Source organism: Danio rerio, chromosome 21, assembly GCF_049306965.1.
Source record: "Danio rerio strain Tuebingen ecotype United States chromosome 21, GRCz12tu, whole genome shotgun sequence".
In the NCBI taxonomy this organism is placed as follows: Eukaryota; Metazoa; Chordata; class Actinopteri; order Cypriniformes; family Danionidae; genus Danio; species Danio rerio.
Window position 1 is genome coordinate 12,073,326 of NC_133196.1, and position 23,305 is coordinate 12,096,630.

A 23,305-nucleotide genomic window follows, 5' to 3' on the forward strand; every position below is an offset into this window, starting at 1 on the left:
AGTTGAGGATTGAGTTTTACCTTTATGTATATAAACTAACAAACTGAAAATAAAAACAAAAATTATAATTAATTGAATAAAGTGTGTTAAATGCTATACTGATCTGCTGAATATTAATTTGAAGGTGTTTCTTAGCAAATAATATTATGTAATTAATTACACAGGTTTGTTTTTTGTTGTTGTTGTTTTGTTTTTAACTCTTGTTTATGCTAAAAAAAAGCCCTTTAAACCTTGTTTTTTAATGTGCATTTTTCAGTCAAAACATCTTAAGGTGGAGGTGCCTATATATATATTTATCAAAGGATTATGGTCATGTGTTTTGCTTTTACTAAACACTAAAGCACCTCAGTAGATTTGTCTCCCCTGTACTAAATGAGGATTATGCCTCTCTCTTTTCCCTGTGACCTTTCCATTGTAGAAAAACAACCCTGCTGTCCTGGTGGTGGGCAACAATGGGAAACTTGTTTTTGACCATCAAAAGTAAGTAAACATATCCTCCTTTGCTGACATCAGCGCTCTCATTTTTACAACTCTGAGGAGATTAAGAAATATGATTATTTATGAGAGAGAGCGTCTAATCCGCTGTCTGTCTGTCTTAATCTGAGCACAGTAACAGTGAAAGCATTAAATTAGATCTGTGAGCCAGCAGGAGAGAGCCGTCAGCAGCATATGTGCTCAAAAAACACTCACAGGCCTTCATATTATCCTTTAAGAATACACACTGCTGGCTGAAGCACTGTATTTTTTAATATGAACCTGTTAGTTTTTATGTTTTTGTCTTTTTTTTTTTACCGTTTTTTTTTCCTTAATGTTTTTTGGTCTATATGATATAAAACATCCACGATACTGTACACTTTTAGTTTATTCCTTTTATTTGTCCCTTTTTTTTAATATATAACTGCAGATTTTACTTACAGTTCGCATTTTATTTACTTATTTTTTACTTGTTTTATTTAAGATTTTTTTATTATATCTGAAACTCATATATCCAGTGTTTTTTAATATATGTATTTTTCTTTTCACATAAACCAATATAAAACTGAAATATATTGACTTCTAAACATTTACTTCACATTACGTTTACTAAATATTACTTCAAATAAATTACAATGAATTAAAACAAATCATAAAATTGTAAAATTACTGAAACTAAAAATTATTTGAACATGTATTTTTGTCCAACAAATACTTTGTAAAATAAAATAAACTAATTGTATTTCCCTTTATTTTTGTAATTTTTTTTTTTCTAAAATTGTTATTTTTTCAGTCTAATGGAAAGAAAACGCCCACTTTACTGTACTCTTTCAGTTTATTTTGTCACTTTTTTCAATATGCATTTGTAGATTGTACTTAAAGTTCACATTTTAAAGTATTAAAGGCTTTTTTTTTACTTATTCATTTTAGATTTTTATTATATCTGAAAATAATAATTGGTGTTGCTTTAAAGAACTTCGCTTAAATATCCAGTGTTTTATGGTGTTTATATTTGTTTTCTCGTAAACTATATAAAATTACTTCTAAACAGGGTTATTATTGTTAAAAGTGAAAAAAATCTATATTGTTCAAATAAAATTATATTAAAAACAAGTTAATAAAAATAATAAAAACACAAAGTTACTGAAACTGAAAATGTATTTTGTCCAATAAATGCTGATAAGATTTTAAAATATTAATTGCATTTCCTTTTGTATATGTATCTGTAGATTTTACTTGCAGCTCACGCAAGTGGCTTAAAGGCATTTTATTTGCACTTTTTTTAAATTTAAATTTAATTAAAAAAAATTTTTAACTTGTGTTTTATTTAAAAAATGTTATTATATCTAAAACAGTTTTTTGTTGTTGCTTTAAAGAACTGAGCTTAAATCTCCAGTGTTTTATAGCAATTTTTTACATAAACCAATATAAAACTGAAATAAATAGACTTCTAAACAGTTGTTGTGATAAAGGATAAAATCTACATTGTTACTTTAAATAGAATAATAATAAATAAATACAAATTAGTTCAAATAATAAAAACACAAAGTTGGTGAAACTAATTTGTAAATATATTTTGTCCAATAAATGCTTATAAGATTTAAAAAATGTTAATTGTATTTCCTTTCAGTTTTTTGTATAAATTTCAGTTTATTAATTTTGTCACTTTTCAATATGTATCTGCAGATTTTACTTGGCTCACGTTTTAAATAAAATGTCTTAAATGTCTTTTTATTTTTACTTGTGTTTTATTTCTGATTTTTCATTATATCTAAAACTGTTTTTTGTTGTTTTAAAGAACTGAGGTCAAATATCCAGTGTTTTATAGTATATATTAAATACAGTATATATAGTGTGTATACATCCAATATACTGTACACTTAGTTAATTCTTTTGTCACCTTTTTTTCAAAATGTCTCTGGAGATTTTAAAAGCTATTATCTCAAACTAAGTGTTTTTTCCTGCAGTGGTTCATAAATCAAATTACACTAGCAAATTTACACTTTCAGTTTCACAGTTATTCATATTTGTATTCTGAAGATTTGTACCGAGGGATGTGTTCATACATATTTTTCCCTCATTATAGAGCATTTTATTCTATAAAAGAATAATCAAAATGTTTATTTTCTGGACATTGGCAGCAGTTTCTGAATTATTGAGTGGTAAATCAGAGATTGCCCAATCCACTCTTTAAAAAGTTTTGACTTCATCATTTTGAACATGACTTCTTGATATTTTCAGATTTTTGCTGGTAGAAAAGGCTGCAAATTAGTGCATATTTAATTAAATAGTGGCTCATTTGTAAATGCAAGACTTTAGAAAAAAAAAAAAAAAGAAATTATGTACTCTGGTGACACGGTGGCTCAGTGGCACTGTCGCCTCACAGCAAGAGGTTGCTAGTTTACATCAGTTGGCATTTCTGTGTGGAGTTTGCATGTTCTCTGTGTTCACATGGGTTTCCTTCGGGGGCTCTGGTTTCCCCCACAGTCCAAAGAGATGCGCTATAGGTGAATTGAATAAACTAAATTGGCCATAGTGTATGTATGTAAATGAATGTGTATGGATGTTTCCCAATACTGGGTTGCTGCTGTAAGGGCATCCGCTGTGTAAAACCTATGCTGGATAAGGCTCAACTCTGGAAGTATGGCTATTAATTTAAGTTCACTTTAGTAGTTGATCGATACCCTATTCACCTGCACCTACAATATTCCATATGTTTTTGATAAATTATATTTTCTTTCCTCCAGTGATGGCACGACCCAGGCACTAGGCACATGTCTTAGAGACTTCAGAAACAAACCTTACCCTATACGCACCAAAATCACTTATTACAAGCAGACGTTATCGGTAAGTTGAGAGTAATAAAGTTAAGACTGAATAACTTGCTATCATTTGTCCATTTGACCCTAATAACAGCATTTGTGTGTTGTTGAATTTTCCATTGTAAATATATAAACTAATAGTCAAATGTTTGAGCAAAGTCTGGTGTGTTTTTGCCAGCTTTAATAAAGTCTAAATATTCTCAATGGTTTCAGGTTTTCATTAATAACGGCTTCACTCCTGACAAAGATGATTATGAGTTCTGTACCAAAGTTGAGAACATGATCATTCCTGGAACTGGTTATTTTGGCATCTCTGCAGCCACTGGAGGACTTGCAGGTATTTATTAAAATCCAAATCTATCTGCCAATATAATATAATCTTATTTTGTCTTAATTTCCAACCAGTATTTATTTATTTATTTATTTATTTATTTATTTATTTATTTATTTTTTGTTTTATTTTAGAATTTATTTTTAATTTAATGTTGTTTTTTTATTTTATTTGAGATTTTATTTGATTTTATTTTTATTTATTTTTAATGTAATGATTTTTATTTTGGATTTTATTTTAAAATATTCTATAGTTTTTTATTTTATATTATTTTTTATTTAATTTTATATATTTAATTTTTTATTAGATTTTATTTTGTTTTAGATTATTTAAGAAGTTTTTTTATTTTATTTAAATTTTTTTATTTTATTTTAGATTTTCTTTTCTTTTATATTTAATTTAATTTAGTTTTATTTTAATCTAGATTTTTATTATTAGTATTATTATTATTATTATTATTTATTTATTTTTAATTTTAATTTTTTTAATTTTTTTATTTTATGCACAGCATTTTTCCCTGATCCATGCAAATAGTTTTGTTGCTCATTTTTATTCTGTTGAGTTGAGTTGACTTTATTAGTACCTGTAGGGAGATTCTTTTTGCAGCAAAGTTTGGCATTTGATACAAACAATTCAATCACACATATACACATGCAAAGTACCTTATCAAAGATTACAAATTATTATTAAAAATGTCTAATTATAGTAGAAAGAGAATCTAATGGAAGTACATGTAAATAATTAAGCAACAAAAAACTAATTAACCATGTTTTTATTAAAAGCTGCACGTATTCAGCTATTTAGTTCTGTCGAATTAGCAGTTTATCTTCATCTTGGCTGAACAACTTTTCTATTTTTCTCAACAGATGACCATGACGTTCTGTCATTTTTGCTGTTCAGGCTTACAGAACCTGGGCAGAATCTGGTACACAATCTTCCTCCCCACACACACTCACATCCAACACACATTTAAGTATGATTAAAAAGAATCGTCCGTGCTTATTTGATAAGTGTCCACCTCTTACTCCGTTCCTCTTGTTCATTCTAATTGGAGTATGTGTAAGTGTGTCTGTGTGCGTGAGTGGGTCTGAATGTGTGTTTTGTGTCTTTCCATAAAGCCTCCCCCAGAAAAAGAGATTCCCAAAGAGGAGAAGGACAAGTACCAGGAGGAATTTGAGAATTTCCAACAAGCTCTGGACAAAAGGAAAGAGGAGTTTCAGAAAGAGCACCCTGATGTCCAGGGGCAGCCCAGTGAGTTCCTGACCTCACATTCACACAGGCTCTTCTTACGTCTGATTGGACGAGTAACATTTGATTGCTCCATTATGCTCTGCTATGCTGGATCTAGAAAAAAAAAATCTGTAATGAAATGTAATGGTTATGATCCACAATGTTTTGAAAAATACAGAATGATCAGTTGATGCTGGCATACATTTTTTATTATTGGTATTGGTAATTTTACTTTTATTTTGCTTTGTCTTTGTTGTACCATGATTATGGGCAATTTGGAAAACATTTCCTTCAAACCAAGCTATTTATTTGTTATTAGTTTTGTTTTTACATGCAAGAGATTCTTTTTTCACCATGAGTAGAATTATAATATTTTTTATTTTCTTATTTTAACTTTCATTTATTCTATTGAAATAATTAAAAAAATGTGTATTATTTAATATATATTAATTCAACTTATTTAATAACTTAAATTAACATATGTATACACATTTGGTTTATAACATGATTGGATATTTAGGTTTATTTTATTTTTTATTTACAACCCTTTGGAATGTATTTAATTTGATTAATAATCATTGTTTTATTATTATTTATTTGTATTTTGATGTAATCTATCTAAATTAGTTTTGCTAACATTTTGATATTATTATTCAATTTATGATATTGTTGAGCCTAAATTTATTTTATCCAATTTTTATTTTATCTTAAGCTATTTTAGTTTACTTTCATTACTAATGTTTGAGGTATAATACATTCTATTTTATAACAATTATTATAATTTGATTTACATTTTTTGATTTTAACTTTTATTTTTTTATCGAAATATTTAAAAATTTATATTTAATATATATTCAACTTATTTAATTACTTGAATTTACATACATGTACACAACATATTCCGTTTTCACTATGATTAGATATTTAGATTAATTTATTTATTTCTTACCCTTATTTTATCATTTTTTGTTTTATAATTATTTATTTGTATTTTGATGTAATCTAATAAATGTATTTTATTAACATTTTGACATGATTTTAAATTCATTTTATGATATTACTAAGCCTAAATTTATTTTATTACATTTTTCAGTTAATATTTTATTTTATCTTGAGCTATTTTGTTTAACTTTCTTCATTAATGATTGGTATAATGCATTCTATTTTCTAACAATTATAATAATTGTAAAAAAAATTAAATTCTTATTTTAACTTACTTAATTTTTTGTGTGTTAAAAATATTAAAAAAATGAATATTGTTTAATATATATTAATTCAACTTATTTAATTACCTAAATTTACATGTGTACACAACAGATTCAGTTTTCACCATGATTAGATTATTTATATAATTTTTTTTATTTATATTAAAAATTAATTTTATTTTATTAACAAAATTTTATCATTTTTGTTTTTATCATTATTTATTTGTATTTTGATTTAATCAATTTAAATTGTGATTTATTTCTAACATTTTGACATGATTTTTTAATTAACTTTATTTTATCACACTTATTCAAGTGTTATTCTTAAGATATTTTAACTTTCATTACTAATGCTTGATGTAAAATACATTCATTTTTTAACAATTTATAATAATTTAATTTTTATTTTCTTTAAATTTCATTTATTTTATTGAAATATTTAAAAATCTATATTTAATATTATTAATTCAACTTATTTAATTACTTGAATTTACATATGTATACACAACAGATTCTGTTTTCACCATGATTAGATATTTGGGTTTTATTTTATATTTATATTAACTCTTTGGAGTAAAATTAATTTTATTTTATTAATAACCCCCATTTTTTTTAGCATTTTTTGTTTTTACCATTATGTACTTGTATTTTGATGTAATCTACTTATTGTATTTTATTACTAACATTTTGACATTATTTTTATTGATTTTTTTATATTACTAAGCCTAGATTTATTTTATTAAATTTATTCAATTATAATTTTTTTCTACCTTAAGCTATTCAAGTTAACTTTTATTACTAACGTTTAAGGTATAATACATTCTATTTAATAGCAATTTATAATAATTATAATCATTTTATTTTCTTATTTTAACTGACTTAATTTTTTATTTAAAAGTTTTAAAATATACAGTGGTGATCGAAAGTTTGAGCACCCCAGGTAAAAATGTGAACTTTCGATCCCCACTGTATATTCCAATTTATTAATTACTCGAATTATTTAATTCAACTCAACTTATTTTATCACTAACCCCAGTTTTATGTTATTTAATTTTTATTTTATTTATCCAAATCTGTTTAATCTTGTTGTTACCTCCAACATGTAACAAGTATAATTAATTTTATTCAAATTATTTCATCTTCAATTAATTTAACCATGCTTTGGGGCATTTTGGGCTCAAAATATTCCCTTTCACCATGCTGTCTCACACTTATCCCCATGTATAACTTATTCTAAATCCAGCATTACTAATTTTACCTCACTGAGTTGTTACAATTTAAAGTCGAAACCTTATATCTGTAGTGAAGCGTCATCTGTTCGGTGTTTCTCTTCTGGCAGTTGAGGACCTGTATGAAAGCGTTAACGATCGGGAAATCCGTCAGGTGTTTGAGGGGCAGAATCGAATTCACCTGGAGATCAAGCAGTTGAACAGGCAGCTGGCAATGATTCTGGACGAACAGCGGCGTTATGTGTCAGTCATCACAGACGAGATCAACAAACGCACCTCACAAGCACAGTCTGGACAGGTAGGACTTTTGAAATATGACCGAAGTGCATTTAATGACGTATTTAAAGTCCCCTGAAAACACATCAGAAACTGCTGTGAAAGTTATTTATTTATATATACAGTATATGCGCTTACATTTTCTGAATTCTAATTGTGTTACTGATTAGGAGTCCACTAGGGATAACCTTAAAAGAACATTCCACCCCAAAAGGCTCATTTTAAAAGTCCACTGGAGTTAAACCGTTGACTTGAACGATTTTGAATCCATTCAGCCAATTTCTTGTATTAATGGGGTCACTTTTAGCTTAACTTAGCATAATGCATTGAGTCAGATTAGACCATTACCGTTTTATGCAAAAAATTCAGAAAGCCAAAAAAAAAAAAAAAAAAAACTATAATAAAAGGAAATTAAAAAATTACACTTTTCTAGGTCAATATTACAGGGAACTATGCTCTCATTTTGTTGTAATATGCAAGAAATCCAGCTGCTGTAATATGGCTTCTTCAGGCAGGATGATATTGCGCAACACTTAACCATGCTTTCTTTTCTTTTTTTTTTAATGAAATGCTAATGGTCTAATCCGATTGAATTCATTATGCTAAGCTAAAACTCACCCCACCAGAACAAGAAATAAACTGAATAGGTTCAAAATAGTTAGTCAACTGTTTAACTCTTAGAAGCATTTTTCAAAAAAGGTGGCATGCTCCTTTTATATTTACACTTTTTTTTCTCCTAAGCTATTTAAAACATTAAAGCAGACAATTTTCTTGCATTTAAAATACTTTATGTATATACAGGGTTTCCGCGGGGTCTTAAGTGTAAAATTTTAAAAATCTAAATTTTAGACCTTAAGTCTTTAATTCGCAGTTCTAGGTCTTAAATATTTTTGCACAGGTCTCATTTTTCTGATGTCCATGTACCGCTTTATATAATGCTCATTTAAATTCTTTTTTTGTTGTTGTTGCTTGGTTTTTGTGGTGTTGTAGTTCTTTATTTCACTAGTCCTAATGTAATTTGCGGTATTACAACTACAAATGAGACCAACATGCAATCGCCAATCAGCTTTCTGTAATTGAACTTACTTTGAAGAGATTTTGTCTGAAAGGGGTATGACTGTAGTGTACAGACATCTTTATGATCCATTCATGCGTGATCATAAGGAGAACCAGGTGACCAGTAACTATTGGCTAGAAATTGCAACAGCAGTGGGAAAGGAGGAAAGTTTTTGTAAAAGTTTGGAAAAACCTGAAGGATACAGTAAGTTTGTTAAAGCAAAAAAAAAAGTGGCCATGCAAAAGTGGAGACCCATGTGGTTTTAATATTACAAAATATGTATTTCCACCATTCATAGGTTTTACTATAATGTATACAGCATATTACAATTTTGAAATTAAAGCAATAGTTACAAACTGAAATTATGTATCAGATAATGGCTTTGATAACTGGAAATTAATATATAAACCTATCGGTTTACAATATATTAATGCCCAATTTCTAGGCTTTATTGGTTTTTAGTCAGTGTACTTTTTGCTTTTATTCTTGCCATAATAAAAAAATATAATTGTAGAGCAACCCATGTTCTGTTGCCATGTAATTAACTTTCATAGGTAGAACTGTCCGAGATCTTAACAAAAGCAAGTGATGCATCAAAGTTTGATTTAAAAAATTTTGAATGGTTATAAAAATCTTTAAAATTATTATAATAAATTATACAAATATTTAAAAACAATTTGTTTAAAAATCTTTAATGATATGACCTAGTTCCAGAAACTTTCTACTTCTCTGTTTATCCATCTGATTTTACTGTCTGTTTCGCTTGACCGCCCCCTGTCATTTAAAAGAATATCTCAATGGCGAATGCGTCAAGTATAAAAGCCCCGTCTGTTTTGTGAGGTGCGCAATGCAGTGCCAGGCGAAAGTATAAAACAGCCTTAAGATGTTTGTTTGTTTTTTCTGTAGTTCAATGGTGCATCTAACCTGTCTTTAGTACTGTTCAATTTGAATACATTTATTTTATCACTAATTTTGTGGTTTTGCATTTTTCTGTGTATGTATGCGTGTTTTTGATATTGTGATATAGGTCTTAAATGTAATACTTAATGGTCTTAAAGTCTTAAATTTGACATTATGATATCTGCAGAAACACTGCATATAAAATCACCTTTGTATATATAAATTGATCCAGCAACCATAATGATTATCATAGCGGGAACACTTTAGAATAATGATCCATTAGTGTAATTAATGTATTTACTAACATTAAGTATGAATAGTCTTGTAAAGCATTTACTAACCATAGTTCAACATTAAATAAAATCACATCATCAGCAGCACGTGTACTATTATGAGTGAAAAGCTTAGATGCTGGCTCCAGACAGTGCAAAATACAACAACATACTCCAGAAAAGCAAAACAATATACTATTAGCAATGTTGACAGTGACGTGTAAAAGACAACAAGTACGCCAAGAAACTCGCATTACACACATTTAAGCACAGATAGACAAAAATAAAACAGTTGATATGAACCGTTTTTAATCCATTAAGACGATTTCTTGTTCTAGTAGGGTGACATTTAACTTAGCTTAGCATAACGACATAAATCAGATTAGACCATTAGCATATCATTATTATTATTTATTTATTTATTAATTTTTAAAGCATGGTTAAGTGTTCCGTAATATCACTTCTCTTGGTGAAGCCATGGTACAGCAGCTGGATTTCTTGTCTTAATTAATTATTTAACTAATGCATTATTCAAATCCAAAGTTGTGTTAAAACTAACTAATGTTATTTAATATTTAAAAAAAAAATTGGGGTCAATATTACAAGGAACTGTGCTCTTATATTGTCATAATAGGCAAGAAATCTAGCTACTCTACCATGGCTTCACCAGGAAGTAATGTTACACTGCATTTAACCATGCTTTTTAAAATTTTATGAAATGCTAATGGTCTAATCGGATTCAATTCATTATGCCAAGTTAAAATTGACCCTGCCAGAACAAAAAATTGGTTTAAGTCAATGTTCTGTTAAGGTTATCTTCCGTGTACTAATAAGCAGTAACACAATTAGAATTTAGAAAATATAAGCGCTCAAAACAGTTTCTTGCAGTTTCTGGTGTGTAATTTTCCTCCATGTTTCTAGTGGTCTCTCCAAAAGATATAAATCATTGATATGATCATATAGATCAAAGATATGATCATTATCTCTTGGAGAGAGGAATTATTTTTTTTATTTTTTTTTTTTTGCATGAAAGAAGACAATTATTAAATGTTGGCTAAAGAGAAGCCCACCTGATATGGAACTTCTTCTAAATGTTGTTTATCAAATATGTTATCTGTAAAACAATGACAATTTATTTTTATTTTTTTTTTCAAACAGTATCTCATCATAGGGCTGTGCAACTAATAGGAAATTCAGTTTCGGTTTCAATTTTGGCTTCTAACGATTATGAAAAAAACATTGATCGAGATGAGACTATTACTCCATCATATACTGCCCCCTCTCCAGTTGTACGCATTTGTTGCTCTGCAAAACTCAGTTTCACGTGAAAATTACTAAAAGCATGTACTGTAATGTAACTTTTGCAGCATGGAATGTGCATCATTCATTGATGTACATTCAAATCATTCATGTTTTTAAAAGCGCCATTGAGACCGCTTGCTGTTGTTTGTGCGCTCAGACTATTGAGACGAGCAGAGCACACACATTTAAAGTCATCTTAATGCGAGCGCTTTAATAGTCAAATAAGTGTCAAAACACAGCGTTAAGTCATTATTCATATTAACCCTTATTTGTGTAATAAACGAGTTGAGAATTAAGACATGTGAAAGTGAAACCAAAAATCAGAACCGCACAGCTCTTAAAGTGACAGCACGCAATATTTCTGCTGCCGAATGTTTTTATCATTAATCAAGCCAAAGGAAAAAAAATCACTCGCTGCACTTGACTGAAAGACTGCTATAATTAAAGTTGTTTTTTTTTCTTACTAATGGTTTGGTTTACTTTTTTTTTTTAGGCTCCTAGTCATGAACTGGAGACAATTATTACCACACAACACGAGGTTTTGAAGAATATTAATGAAGTAAGGTAAGATACTTGTTTTTTTTTTTGTTTTTTTCTTCTTCTTTTTTGTACATAAGCAAGATTGGTGTGTTTAGGTATTGGTGTATTATGGGCAGAACATCAATGTATACAGTAAGTGTAAATAGTGACATGCCTAATAATTTAATGTAAATAAAAATGAATTTGATTTACAAAAGACAATGATTGAACAAAAATTATTTGATGGCTCATTAAAAGATCACAGTGCAGCCCTAAAATACAAATTACTTGTCATTTTAATTGCCACAATACAAAAAAATATACATACATAAAGCAATTCTAGCTACATTTTAGCTGATTGTGCAACATCTCTATCTCTATTGGAGGTGTCAGAGTGGTCAAAACACACTATAGTATTCACTACTATATCTGCTCTCTGGTGCAGAAATAGTAGCTTGTTTTTTTTTGTTTTTTTTTTGCACTTTTTTTGTTAACATTTATTATTTATTTACATGTTCACATTCAAATGCTTAATTATTAAATTGTTAAAATGACTATAGTTAAATGAAATCTTCTGAAGTATAAAATATTGTTTGTTTTTTAGAGTGTAGTGGTATTTTATAATGAGTGGCAAAAAATGGCTTTAAAATGACAATTATATCATTTATCACAATATATTTTGGTGCAATATATCTTGCGACAAAAAATACATATCATGACCGGCCTATAATCACCAATTTATTTATTTTAACAAGTCTTAAAATATGCTGTTTCATTTTTAAACCTGTATATCTGATACCACACTACAAAGGATATAAATTGATGTAGCATCCATAATGATTATAGCGGTAACACTTGAGTATAATGGTCTATTAGTTAATGCATAAATAGTATGAACAATAATTAAGAAATGTAATCAAGTATGAATCGTCTTGTAGAGCATTTATTAACCATAATTCAGCATTAACTAATGCATTATTCAAATTGTAAGTTGTGATAACATAAACTAATGTTAACTTTAAATAATTGTTAAAGAAGACAAATTAATACCTTAATAAATGTTTTACTAATTGATTGTGTGTGTGTTGGTAAATACATTAACATTAACTAATGGACTATTTTTTAGTGTTACTGTATGAATGGTCTTGTAAAGCATTTGTTAATCATAGTTCAACATTATCTACTGCATTATTCAAGTTGTGCTTGTTAACCTTAGCTCATGTTAACTCACAGTGCATTAACCAATGTTATTTAATTTAAATAGCATTAACTAACAATAACGAAGATGAATAAATGCCATAATAAATGTATTACTGTTTATTTATGTTAGTAAATACATTAACTAATGCAATATTTTTTAAAGTGTTACCATTACAGCTTATGTTTCATGCTGAAATATTGTTAAAAAACAATCATATACTCCAGAAAATTTCTAGCCAATAAAGTGGTAAATCGCATTCAATCTCAGAGTTAAACATCAACTTACATGCTTTAGCGCATTACATGCTTTTGCAGGAGACTGAACAGCGCAGCAGATTAGGTTTTATGTCCAAATTTCCTGTTTGTTGTGTCTTTACAAAGATCTAAAGATGTTCATTTTTTAATCCCGATTTGTTTGTTATTCTCTGTAATGTCAGCATTGTTTTGTTAGCGGAGCGCTGTTTGTTTTCCTGCAGGTGTTTTTGAAGCGAGGTGTAGACGAACAGGGATTAAAGCTAAAGACAAAATCAAACAATACGGCTTTGGGATTAGATGCCAAAATACAGCTTTTAAAACTCTTTAACGGTGCGAGTAGAGGATTAGACGACAAAAGGTTGTTTTTACAACTCTTCACCTCTGATGTGAGCAAACTAATGATCGTAAAACCAATTTTTAGAGCAACAGTTGCCGGCGGTTTTGTTGTTTGGGATTTAACCAAGAGATTTGATTGAAACTAATGCATTTAGATTGACGTTTTTAAGTGTATTGGGTTTTTAAGCGCTAAAAACCCATTTGCAGTCAATTTATTAAAAGTGAATATCGTGAAAACTATGCACTGCTCCTTTATTTCATTTGCAGCGGTTTCCACTAATTTGACTTCATTTAACATTAATATATGACTTAACAAAAATCTAAATGTTTTTACCATAGTCAGTTTTTTTTTTTTTTCCTAAGTAAAAAAACTCAGATCACAAATTTGGCTTATTTTTAACTACAAACTATAAACTACAAGTTTTTTTTTATATAATTTCACAAAAAATTATATACAATTAAAAATATATATATATTTTTGACAATCTTTTTTGCAGACTTGGTACAATTTATTTGTGTACTTATGAGCAATTATGGTTAGCTTTTTAAACCATTTTACATGCAATAAAATAACTTTAGAATATTTTTAAATTTAATTTAGTTTAATCTAGGGTAAATGAAGTAAAATAATAATTTTTGGTGCTTGTAATTGTATTTGTATTCATTTATTCTGCTGACCCTAACATTTTAAGGTATTTGTAGACTTCCTTATATAAATAATTTTATTTCATTAAAAGCCATATTCTAACCATTCCAACCATCATTTAAATAGTAAGATTTATTTTATATTATTTTAATTTTTATTTTATAATATTTTGAGAAGTAAATGTTATTTGAACAAATAAATGTATTTATTTGTGTATTTATGTATTTTTATTTCCTAACACTAAGAATTTCTAGACTTCCCTATATAATTAAATTATTTTTATTGTTTATATAACCCATATTCCAACCATTCAAATCATCATTTAAATAGGAAGGTTTATTTTATATTATTTTAATTTTTATTTTATAAAATTTTGAGAAGTAAATGTTATTTGAATAAATAAATGTATTTATTTATTTATTTATTTATTTGTGTATTTATTTATTTTTATTTCCTAACACTAAGAATTTCTAGACTTCCCTATATAATTAAATTATTTTTATTGTTTATATAACCCATATTCCAACCATTCAAATCATCATTTAAATATTATTTATTACAATATTTTCTGAGAAGTGAATATTATTTGAGTAAATTTTTTTCTTACTCTACACTTAAAGAATTTATAGACTTGCCTATATTTTATTTTGTCACACAACATATTCCAACCATTTCAACCATCATTTAAATTTAAATTTATTACAATAGTTTGAGAAGTCAATATTATTTGAATATTTTTATTTATTTATTTATATTTCCTACTAACATTGTAAAGTATTTCTAGACTTCCCTATATAATTACATTTATTTTAATACAAGCCATATTTCAACCATCATTTAAATAGGAAAAATTATTTTATATTATTTTTATAATATTTTGAGAAGTAAATGTTATTTGAATGTTTGTTTATTTATCTATTTATTTATTTACATATTTATTTATTTATTTATTTATTTATTTTACACTTTAAAGTATTTTATAGACATACCTATATAATTGAATCAATTTTATTTTATTACAACCCTATTCCAACCATTCATAAGTGCTTATTGGTTTTGGTAATGCTTTTTATGCATTTAGGTGTTTTACTATTTAGTGCATATGTAAATTTGTCAGCTTTTAATATTGCGATTATAGAAACATAATACAGCAGTCTTCATCAGAAGTCAGTGCTGAGACCTCATTGTCTCAAAGACGTCAGTAGAAGATCAGTAATCTGTGTCGATTGTTCATTTAGGCTAATCCTATTGGCGCGTGTATTTAACCAGCATTTGGTCAGCAGCAAACAAATGCTCAGTTGATCAAATTAATCTTCTAGATTATAAGCATATTAAAATCTTGACCTTTTCTTTTTTTTGATCGTAATTTCATTTTACTCATCTCAAACTGACTTGCCATAAAAAGAGAAACGGCATGTAGGTCATTTGAAGTGGATAAAGATTACTAAGAGGTTTACTAAATGTTCACTTTTTGCCTTAAGGGAGATTTATGTCTAATTATTTTTTTACTCCCTTAAGAAACAAATTTGATTTCGTTTAGGCTCCTTATGGGCTTCTGTTTGATGGATTATAAGCGAATCTTTAACTATATCCATCATACAGCAGCAAATACACGGTCAACTACTGATTGCTTTCTTGTCTCTGTAATTCCCCAAGGAGTCTGTACTTATTACTTACAGCAAACGTTTTCATTTTTCAGATTTTCTTTTTTTATATCCTAGTAATCATCTTAGCTTTGAAGACGATATCCAAAGAAATGGGGTTTAGGATCTGGATAATACATGATCAGTAAAAATAAATGCAAGTTAAGCAGAGAAACTGTTGTAAATTTGAGGATGTGTTCCTGATTAAAAGGTTAAACCGTGCACTGCTCTTTTATTTAATTTGCAGGCCACCGATTTGACCTCGTTCAAAATAAATATTTGACTATCTTTAAATGAAGAAAATCCATGTTTATATCATATTTTAGATCTTTTATTATTATTTTTTTTAGATCTTTTACTATTATTTTAGATATTATTATTATTATTGTTGTTGTTGTTATTATTATTATTATTATTATTATTATTATTATTATTATTAAATGTATTATAACATTTAAATGAATTAAATGTTTCTATCTCATTCATGGTTTATATTTCTTTGAATAAAGTTAAATGTCTGGTCTGAGTTATTTTGAAATTATTTGTAATTATAAGAAACTTTTTAAATATTTCTAATTATAGTTTCATAAGTTCACAAATTATTATTTTTTTTATTTATTTAATCTATTTTTTGCAAACGTGGTAATTTACTTAAGGCAATTTTTGGCTTTTAAACAATGTTACATGCAATAAAATGACTTTATAATATATTTTATGTTAATATAGGTTTAAGTGAAATGGTAATCTATGGTACATGTAATTGTATTTGATCATCTTGTTTTAAAAATCAAAAATTGGTATTTAAGTTAATATTTACATGAAGTAAAATTATATATATACTTATAAATATTATAAATAAAAATTTTATATATATATATATATATATATATATATATATATATATATATATATATATATATATATATATATATATATATATATATATATATATATATATATATATATATATACACCTTAATAGTAATGATGATAATAATAGTTTATGAAATAATTGACAAATAATATTAAATAATAAAAACATTTAGTTCAACTTGATGTAATAAATTGCATTAAAACCAGTTTCATCATAAATATTTCATGCAATCAAGTTTAAATTGAATTTAATTCTCCTTATTTTTCATTTTATACATGCATATTTGCATACATACACTCACAATTTATTAGGTACAACTCCTAGTTTTTGCAAATTTCTAATTAGCCAATCACATGGAGGCAACTCTGTGTTTAGGCATGTAGACATGGTCAAGACAATCTACTGCAAACCGAGCTTCAGAATGGGGAAGAAAGGTGATTTAAGTGACTTTGAATGTGGCATGGATTTTGGTGCCAGACGGGCTGGTCTGAATATTTTAGAAACTGCTGATCTACTGGGATTCATGCACAACCATTTCTAGATTTTACAGAAAGTATCCAGCGAGCGGCAGTTCTTTGGGTACAAATACCTTGTTGGTGCCAGAGATATTCTATAATCAAGTCAGAATTATGTAAGATTAATTTTGTTTTTTTACTTTTTTATCTTTTTTTTTTATGACGACAGGTTATCCAGCAGAAAATATAATTTTGTTTTCGTTTTAAAATGTAAAGAAATCTGTGTTTTAGAAACTAATGAAGACCGCAGAAGTCAATGATTCATTTTAATTATTTAGCCTGTCATGTTTACTGTTCCATAATCTGTTAAATGTTACGCAAAATAAAATGTATTGTGTTTAGTAGAGGAAAAGTTGTAGTTTTTACCCAGACATTTAAAAAGAATATATTTTAGAGCAGAAATAAAATCACAATACAGTGAAACTATATAGTTGCATCCAAGGTTATCATACAGTCAGAATCTTATAACAGCCCATCCCTAATACATATCTAATTTATTTCTTTTTACTTGTATTTGAAAGACATTTCATTATTATAATACCAACCATATTTAATTTCTTATTTAATTTGACCTATGCAAATGTCTACGCTTGATAACGGTTTATATTAACTTAATGTGTATGAATGTGATGTATACGGAACATTTCTTCTCTCTTTAATAGTCATCTGAAATGGACTGCTTCTGTCTCTCTGAGGAAAACTGTGTCGTGGCCTCACTGGGCATTTCTTAATCATCTGAAATATGTTTAAGAAAGAGAGCATGTTTTTTAGGAAGATTAATTTAGCAATCATTCCTGCTTGAGCTGCATGGTAATTTCATTTTTTCCATGAGGCTGAAGGATATATGGCCTTTTGGGAGAGTTAAGAGGAGGCTTAAAAGATTAGATGTGGACAATTCACTGTAATATTAAGATGAAGATTTTCTTGACCGAAGCGTCATTTGCCAGTGTGATCAGACACAGCAGTTTCTACATGCAGTTCTGAGCACAAACCACTAGAGGTGAACATTAGTTTGCATAGTTTTGTGAGTATGCCTTCCGTTAGATGATACAGGCTGCCTGTGTGCAGAGACGATCGTTTTAAAAATCATCTTTTACCTACATCAGACTTTTAAACATGTAATTGTGTTGATGATCGAATGTTTGTGTTGTGTTGTCTGTTTTTGTTCAGGGTATGCAAATGCAAATTTCCCCATTGGGCAAAATAAATGTAAACAAACAAGCATTCAGAGCAGGCAGAGATCAACAGTATACTATATATATATATATATATATATATATATATATATATATATATATATATATATATATATATATATATATATATATATATATAGTATAGTATGTGATGTATACTTATCAACTTTCTTTTTTTTTTTTTTTTTACATGCAGTGCTTGGCATAAATAAGTACACCCCTCACAAACCTTTAATTTAAATTAATATGTTCTGTAGAATGCTTCACAATATTTGTGCATATATACGTTTGATTAGTCAGTACTGAAACCAAATCTGGAACTAATCTAACAAAATAACTTGCATTTAAATACATTTGGGTGCACTTGAACCATTATCATATGTTAGGGAAAAAAATTAAATTACTTTTTCTTTTTTTTTCTTTTTTCTTCTTTTTTTTAAAGAACAAAGTTCAAGTGGGAAAAAAGTTAATAGTTTGTAGTTTTATTTTTATTTTTTTATATTTAGCTTGAACTTGTATGTATTCTCTCTAATGTATTATTTCTAAAGATGTTTGGTGACTTATTTTTTTGAATATGTCAGTTTAATAAATTTGTTTGGTTCAAATGCACCAAAATATATGACCTATATTCACTGAGAAATTTATAAAAATATTGATTTTCAATTCTCATTAATGCTGAGCAGTGTATTTGTTTCTTTTTATTTGTTTGTCTGTTTATTTTTTTATTTATTTGCTTATTTATTTTTATATCTTTGGTAATTTATTGGTTTGTTTTGCCTTCAAGCATTATTATTTTTTTAGATTATTTTAAAGGTTTTGCTTTCAATCTCTTTTTGTATTGTATTTTATTGTGACTTTCATTGCATTTTATTAACCCGTGTTAATTTAGTCTTTTATTGTCTGTTAATTTGTTGTTTTATCATGATTTAGAAGTGAATATTTTTAAATTTGTTTAAAATTGTTATTTTCACATTACATTTAATTTTAATACATATAATTTTATAAAAATGTGTTTGTTTTATATCCTAATTTGAGTTTATATTCAACTTTCTTAATTGCTTCATTGCATTTTGTAGCATTTTTATGCTGTTAATTTCATATTACATTAAAGTTTATTACAAGTTTTTTGTTAATGTATTGTCATTTGTTTATATCTTAATTTAGATTTTAATAAAAAAATAATTGCCACATGACATTGAATTTACTTAAACTATTATGCTATTTCTGTTATTGTTATAAAAGTTATATCAAATGTTATTTTATTATTAGTAGCGAATATTACTTTATTATGGATTGTTTTTTTCATTGCATATGTTTTTTGTAATAATTTATTTATTTTATTAATGTATTGTCATTTGTTTTATGTCTTAATTTAGCTTTATTAATTAATTGCATTTTATTTACTTAAACTGTTATGCTTTTTTTGTTATTATTGTAAAAGTGTTTGTTAAATATGTACCCTGATAAATGGGAAATTGATAAATGTTAACATCGTATTTAAAATGTTTGTGTAATAATACTTTTTTGTTTTCATTAGTGCCTGAATGCTGTTTATCATTTTGCTGACATTTCTATACCAATAAGTCTAATTATATAAGTCTGTTAGTTGTAGTTTTGAGCAATGCTACATGACATGCTGCAGTTTAAAAAATACACTGAATGACGATAGGAAGTGCAAATCATCTTCTATCACAGTCATGTCTACAATAAAGAAATAATGTCATGAAATCCAGAAAACACGAGCTTTGTCTTAAGAATCAGATCAGATATTTCTAGCTTAACCCTGTTTTGTGCATTTAAAATGCAGATTAAGTCTTGTGACACTCAGTCTCTGGGGAACTGATTGTTTGATAAAATCCTCATGTATGACATACGGCTGAATGTAAACAGGCGGGAAATCAGTTCAGCTTCCTCTACGAGATCTTAAACACTACTTTAAAAAATTAATTAATGCTCATCACCATACTTTATCAGTTTATTTATCACGCTAAATTGTGTTACGTTTATATATGCAAATGAGGCATTGTTTCCAGAAAGAAAAAAGCTATTTTTGTAAAATAAAAATGTATGTAATCATAGATTTTTATGACTCCTTTTTAGAAACTGTATCATATAATTGTATTATAAATAATTACGTAAGTTATTTTATATATATATATATATATATATATATATATATATTTTTTTTTTTTTTATATTTAAATATTTTATTATTATCACAAAATCATTATATAATTATTGTAAAAAATATTTAATATTGAAATTAAAATTAGAGATAGAAATGGATAACACATGACTGTTGTATTATGACTGGAAAAATCGCAAACTTGCACCCTGGAGTTGAAATCCCTTCGTTCGTCATTCTTAAATTCTTTTATATCGGATGGATTGTGACCATCATGTGTTTGTAAACCCGAGCGCTCCAGTAACATTGTATGTGTTGTGCTGTGGTTTGCAGGAACTCTCTGTCAGGCTCTCTGAAGCAGCTGGCAATGGGGCAGCATCAGGGAAACGCAGGAGGATTGGGCTCATATGAAACTGTCCAGCACTTCAATGACATCAAGGAGCATCTGCACGTTGTCAAGAGGAACATCGAGCACATTATTCAGAAAAATGCTGTGAGTTGATCTTTTAAGAATGAATCTGTAGTTTTTAGTTTTGTTGACAGATTTGTCTGTTTTTTATTTGCCAGCTTAATATTATTATTATTATTTATTTTTTATTATTTTTATTATTTAGCTTAATTTGATTAAAATGTCTAAAATTAAAATAACTAAAAAATAAAGTAAAAATTCAAACTGAAGTAAATTAAGATTTTTTTTTATTTTTAAAAAATAAATACATTAAATTAATGTATATTAATTTCTAATAACTAATTTTCTTTTGTCTTTGCAATGATGACCGTAAATAATATATTACTGGTTGTAGTACTAGTTAATTATTTTATTACACACACACACACACACACACACACACACACACATATATATATATATATATATATATATATATATATATATATATATATATATATATATATATATATATATATATATATACACATACAGTTGAAGTCAGAATTATTAGCCCCCCCTGACTTATTAGCGCCCCTGTTTATTTTTTTCCCAAATTTCTGTTTTATGGAGGGAAGATTGTTTCAGCACATTTCTAAGCATAATAGTTTTAGAAACCTGTTTCTAATAACTGATTTATTTTATCTTTGCCATGATGACTGTAAATAATATTTTACTTGATATTTTTCAAGACACTTCTATACATTTTAAAGTGACATTAAAAGGCTTAACTAGGTTAATAAGATGAACTAGTCAGGTTAGGGTAATAAGGCAAGTAATTCTATACAATGGTTTGCTCTGTACACTATCGAAAAAAAATATAGCTTAAAGGGGCTAATAATTCTAGCCGAAATTTAAATTCTAGCCGAAATAAAACAAATAAGACTTCCTCCAGAAGAACAAATATTATCAGACATACTGTGAAAATTTCCTTGCTCTGTTAAACATTATTTGGGGGGGGGGGGGGGGGTGTAATCAAAAGGGGGCTAATAATTCTGACTTCGTGTGTGTGTGTGCGTGTGTGTGTTTATATATATATATATATATATATATATATATATATATATATATATATATATATATATATATATATATATATATATATATATATATATATAATTTTCTATTAAATGGTCTTGTTATCACACTCTTTAGAATCCTGCAGAGAAGCTGAAGTGCCCTGAACTTCCTCCATTACCAACCTGTCTCTCGACCACACACTTCCTCATCTTTATTGTCATCCAGTCCCTCCTCTTCTTCGGCTACATCATGTACAAGTCAGTTTGTTTGTTTGTTTTTTTAAATCACAAGTGCTAAAATCACTTTCAGTGTCTTTTAAATTAAGCATTCTTTAATAATGAAAGCAAAATGGAAAACCATTGCAGCATACATTGTTTGGTATGCAAAGGCAAAAACTGTGACCACTTTTTAAAAGAATGTTTTAGTTGTAATCGATCAAGATTTCCCAAAATAACAAGTACATTTGAAGGCGCTGAATATTAACTTGCATTTTAATGCCCTTTTCTCTATATTTGTCATTTCCAGGAGTCAGCAAGAAGCAGCGGCGAAGAAGTTTTTTTGATGATTCGTAGTTCTTGGTAAACGCAGCACAACATGTAAATTGTCCACTTTTGTTAATTTCCCGTTTGTTTTCTGTTGGCAAACTGTAAATTTATTCTACTTGAAGTATTTAGTTAGTTTAGCAGTTTTTTGTTTTAATTCTGGACTTTTTAATTTGATCAGAGTTGTACAGTATTTGAATGACTGCTCTTTTCCTGAGTGTGTGTGGTATTTTCAGCAGAAGATTCCTGAATATGATGTAATATATTCTTTAGAGGTCGGACATTATATTTGCTGTTCAATGCTGGTCCAGGAATCATTTCAAGAACTTGATTTACTGTCGAGGCGACGTTCTCAACTGTGGTGGTAAAACAAACTGCAAATCGATCAAGTGTTTTAGCACATTCTCTTTTGGCAATACCTTTACAATAAGACAGTTTTCCCCTACAAAAGTGTTAAAGCTTTATTGTAATGGCAAAAGCAAGAACCCAGAGGCTTGAATGTGTTTTGAATCTCTCTAAAAAAAAAAAATACAAAGATGTTTTTCTGCGCAAACAATTTACATAAAACACCAATCAAATGATATTGTGTCGTCTTATTTTGTCAACTAAATAACATGACTTTTTTTAATGTTGATTCTCATTAGGGTTGCACGATACTGGATTTCGGTACCAATCGATACTGAAGTCTTAAACGGTGCTGATTTGCCAATGTGTTAACATGCTCAACAGAAATGACTGTGACTGGCCTCAATATTCTATTATGGGATGTCACTGTTCTCTCACGAGTCCTTCACCAGTCTCTCTTGGTTATTGAGTAGCCTCTCGTGAAACGTGGCTAGTCAGACATCACTAGTCTCTCATAGATATCACTAATGACGGGACATTTCC

The 23,305-nt window shown here is 27.7% G+C and overlaps 1 protein-coding gene across 1 annotated transcript in view; it reads left to right on the plus strand.

Annotated features, from left to right (window-relative positions):
- Positions 1-22,998, plus strand: part of lman1 (lectin, mannose-binding, 1) — a 29,291-nt gene extending 6,293 nt beyond the window's left edge. The window contains exons 4-13 of the mRNA NM_001386234.1: positions 419-480; positions 3,222-3,321; positions 3,510-3,633; positions 4,494-4,552; positions 4,746-4,878; positions 7,402-7,589; positions 11,592-11,662; positions 20,741-20,900; positions 22,011-22,132; positions 22,401-22,998. Coding sequence (NP_001373163.1) covers positions 419-480; positions 3,222-3,321; positions 3,510-3,633; positions 4,494-4,552; positions 4,746-4,878; positions 7,402-7,589; positions 11,592-11,662; positions 20,741-20,900; positions 22,011-22,132; positions 22,401-22,437 — 1,056 coding nt within the window. The 3' untranslated portion in view covers positions 22,438-22,998. The remainder of the gene's footprint in view (positions 1-418; positions 481-3,221; positions 3,322-3,509; positions 3,634-4,493; positions 4,553-4,745; positions 4,879-7,401; positions 7,590-11,591; positions 11,663-20,740; positions 20,901-22,010; positions 22,133-22,400) is intronic.
- Positions 22,999-23,305: the final 307 nt, after the last annotated feature.